The sequence below is a fragment of the Tachysurus fulvidraco genome, chromosome 17, assembly GCF_022655615.1.
Source record: "Tachysurus fulvidraco isolate hzauxx_2018 chromosome 17, HZAU_PFXX_2.0, whole genome shotgun sequence".
NCBI lineage: Eukaryota > Metazoa > Chordata > Actinopteri > Siluriformes > Bagridae > Tachysurus > Tachysurus fulvidraco.
Window position 1 is genome coordinate 22662854 of NC_062534.1, and position 4275 is coordinate 22667128.

At 37.4% G+C, this 4275-nt stretch overlaps 1 protein-coding gene across 1 annotated transcript; it reads left to right on the plus strand.

Moving 5' to 3' along the window:
• Window positions 1-1417: 1417 nt before the first annotated feature.
• Window positions 1418-4074, plus strand: LOC113635762 (adenosine deaminase 2-A-like). Its single transcript, XM_027135394.2, has 2 exons — window positions 1418-1868; window positions 2448-4074. Exons 1-2 carry the CDS (start codon window positions 1603-1605, stop codon window positions 2536-2538), a joined length of 357 nt encoding a protein of 118 aa, XP_026991195.1. The 5' UTR covers window positions 1418-1602; the 3' UTR covers window positions 2539-4074.
• The last annotated feature ends 201 nt before the right edge of the window (window positions 4075-4275 follow it).

The following is a 4275-nucleotide window of genomic DNA, read 5'->3' on the forward strand; positions in this document are numbered from 1 at the left end:
AGGATCACTTTTAAATGTAAATTTTATAATTTCTATCTGGAATTTATAAATTTCCAAAATTTCTATTAAATGAATAAATGACTTCTATATGGAACATTAAATAGTTCAACCACTTGCTTCATATATATATATGGAACCCCCCCAAAAATGGTTTATAATATAGAATTATATTATAATTCTAGACATCTCTTTATAGAGTAATTTAGGGTTTTCTTCTTCTTCTTCTTCTTCTTCTTCTTCTTCTTCTTCTTCTTCTTCTTCTTATTATTATTATTATTATTATTATTATTATTATTATTATTATTATTATACATTTAGACAAGTCAATGCAGCAAATTCAAACACAGTATAAATTTATTTCAAACAAAACGATAAATTATTCATCCAAACAGGACAAACGAGTGGAGGCCTATTAGTGGATATATTTTAAATGACTAATCAGGACACTTGCTTGTTATCATACACTGGTAAAAGTGATAATTCTATTTAATAATAGCATTATCAATTTCGGCCTTCCGATAAATATACTATAGATACAGTACGTCAAACAAACCTGTCTTCACTTGCTGAATAATTGTCTTGTTGTGTGGGTTATGCTAGAACTTCATTAAGATTTAATGTTGATTTCATTTCCTGTTTTGTTTGTTGATACTCAGTTCCTACACTGTAGCAGAGGGAAAGAGTGAGAGCGAAAAATTCAATGAAGATATATACCTCGAATTAGCAAGAGAAAATAAAAATAAAAAAGTATTCTTAAACTCAGAATATGTAATAAAATAAAATCAATAAAAAAGACTATGTAATAAAATATAATATATCAAATGAAATTTTATTCGATTTGATTTGTATGTACTCAGACAATAAGAACACAGGAATAACTCCCAACAGGAAAACGGTTTTAAAAGTAGATTCATTTTAAAATGAAGTTACTATTTATCTCTAACATTTATCACTGATAGGGGGGCACAGTGACTTAGTGGTTAGCACGTTTGCCTCACACCTCCAGGGTTGGGGGTTCGATTCCCGCCTCTGCCTTATGTGTGTGGAGTTTGCATGTTCTCCCCATGCCTCGGGAGTTTCCTCTGGGTACTCCGGTTTCCTCCCCCGGTCCAAAGACATGCATGGTAGGTTGATTGGCATCTCTGTAAAATTGTCCGTAGTGTGTGTGTGTGTGTGTGAGTGAATGAGAGTGTGTGCCCTGTGATGGGTTGGCACTCCGTCCAGGGTGTATGAATGAATGAATGATTTTATCACTAATGATCAAGCCTGAGGTGATGATGGTAAGGAATAACTCCCTGAGATGACATGATAAAGGACCCTTGAGAGGAACCAAACTCAGAAGTGAACCTCATCCTCATTTGGGTGACACTGGACAAGAAATAATGTCATATAGATAAATAATAAATAAATAAATAGACCAGCATAATTGTGTAACCAAGAGCTCCTGAGAAACTAACAGGTCAGAGTCATTTCTGCGTTCGTTACAGACTTAACACTAATTCCTTTCTGTCAAAGTCTTCAAATGATCACTGATGAAGACTCGAGCACAAATTTGACCGACACAAATTCGAGTCTCCATGCGGCTTCATCCACAGCAGTCCCATGAGTCACGGGCTGTCCATGCAGGTCAAATGTCTTCAAATGAAATTCTGCCACTTTGCTCAGGTCCTAAAGCTGGTGTCAGACCTCCGGAACCATCCCGCGGCCGTGCTGATGGCAGAGGGCCATCCCATGGTGATCAGCTCCGACGACCCGGCTCTGTTCGGAGCGTCCGGTCTCTCGTACGACTTCTACAAGGCTTTCATGGGCTTAGGAGGAATGAAATCGAATTTAGCTACACTGAAAGAGCTCGTGTTAAACTCTCTAAGGTAACGGATCACTCCGCAAGATTTGTGTGCGTCACAGATCCCAAAAATCCTTCACTTTTCAATGCTGCTTCTTTTTTTAATCATCACGAGTTTTCAATTATACAACACGATCCGTGTATCTTATCCAAACCTTTTATATACAGCTGTTATATTGTTTAAATTACGTTCCAACGCTGGCTTCGATGCTTAAAACCGTAAACCGTGCGTTATAAACTCTTTAGCTTCAGATGCATCTATAAGATGATCGGAATATGATTTTAGTTTTACGTGTAGGTTTCAGATCAGTTATGAAATGGAACCTGGATGTGATGGTTCCTCTTTATCTAACAATCTTAAGTAAAATTGGAAGATGGCTGAAGTGTTTTTGTCATTAACAAACGAATCTTGCACAAATTTACATTAAAATTCATACCAAGTCATAATTAAAGTAGATGTATTCCTATTTTCTCCTTCTTTCAGAAAAGCTTCACTGTCTACACGTGAATTTCAGCCTTTTCAAATAAAACACATCCCACAGTCTTAGAACATTCTTCACACAGGATGTTTGCTGATCTGATCTTTTGTTTGGTTTGGTTTCAGGTACAGCTCCTTGCCTCCCACTGTGAAGGAAAAAGCCATTTCAGCCTTGCTAAGGAAGTGGGACAAGTTTGTCTCAGAGAGTTTGCTGTGAACCTGCAGGAGGACCTGCTGGGGAACCTGTTGGAGAACCCGCTGGTGACCATAGAGACACTTTTTATAGGCTGCATTTTTATACATGCAAGAATGAAAAAAATTTACCTGGCTGTGTGTCAGAATTGAAAGGATTGTTTTACTGGCATGATTTAAGAAAAAAAACAAAAGTCTATTAAGTCACTTATCCACTGAATGATTAGATCGCCCTCTGCTGGACACATGCATCTATTACCTTCATTCTATGGGAGGTCTTTATATCGGGTGACTTTTTGATAGCCAGATGAAAATTAACTGACAATAAGAAAGGCTATACTTTTATTTAAGAACATAAAAACATTTTTTTTGTCCATTTATAGTTACATTTAGTGTCATGGAACATTCGTGAATTGAGATCGTTTCGGTTTGAAACAGACGTTTCTTTATCTTCTCTCTATTGAAAGAGAAATAAGACAAAGAACTTACTTCTTGTGACATAAATCAATGCCAAAGGGTCAATGAAAGCACCGACACTTGAGACTCCTTACAGAAACATTTACACATCTTTTAACAGAATGTAATGCACGTAAAATTTTGGAGTTACACCAACGTTTGCACCAATGTCTCCATGTATCTCCATATATTTTATTATTTTGTTTACTTATTTTGGGATACAGTCACAAACTGCAATGTCCCTGCCTCCTACTACAAATCTACTGTAGTGAAGCATCAAACACGAGCCTGCTAGTGCCAATGCACACAGAACAAAGTTTCATGGCTTTGGCATGAGCGCCGTACAAGGAGCAAAGCTATTAGAGCGAGTAAAGTATGTGGGAAGGAAATGAAACGCTGGATTGACTACAGGCTTAAGACACCTGCAAACACACACAGATAGGTTTGTTTAGTCTACTTTATTGTCAACGGGATGTTTCCGCTTATATTCGAATCAGCAAATATTAGCCTTTACCCTATTGCACGCACACACACACACACACACACACACACACACACACACACACACACACACACACACACACACACAGATACTCACGGTACCGGGTCTCAAAGTGGCCTTTTTTTGCCACAGACACCCATTATAAAATTTAGAGGTTTATAACGTGCCAGGCCGTCGATGTATCTACACCAAACATGACCAGCTTCATTAGGGTACTCTGGACAAAGGTTTAAATTGGTGCACCGACCGGCCTTTTGGTTCTTTCGCAGCCCTGCCCCAATATATGCAAAATCAAAAAACTTTCCACATTATTAACATGTGACATAGCAAAACACTCAGAACAATGAGGAGAACTTCTTCACGGGTATTCGGGTGATGTCACGTGACGTCATGTGCAGCACCGCCCCCGAAATAAAAAATGACCACAATATGGACATGTGATGTATCAAAACACTCGGGAATAAAATACCATTAAAAACATTCTTTTACTTCAGAAGGAAAGTTAAAGTTGTCCATGTGATGGATTTTTCCTCTGGGAAGACATTCATTTAACATTTATGGAAGGAGTCTCCAGTGTCAGCAGGGCCAGGAACAATCAAAGGTAAAGCTATAACGTTAGAGGGTCTGTGCTTAAAGATTGTATTTAACATTATTTTCTATATATCTTTTTCACTTTAAGAGAAAGAAAGGAAAAAAGACAGATGCTGGTGACAGAAGAACTATTTGTTTGTTTGTTTATTTGTTTTTTGTTGCTTGAGGAACTGTTTTACAACATTAAAAGAAATTATACAAGGTAAAAAGAAA

Bases quoted from the DNA above. Each gene is read 5' to 3' on its own strand.
- LOC113635762 (XM_027135394.2), top strand. From the start codon at position 1,603: ATGAGTCACGGGCTGTCCATGCAGGTCAAATGTCTTCAAATGAAATTC. The intron at 1,869-2,447 runs GTAACGGATCAC...GTTTGGTTTCAG, and splicing joins CTCGTGTTAAACTCTCTAAG to GTACAGCTCCTTGCCTCCCA.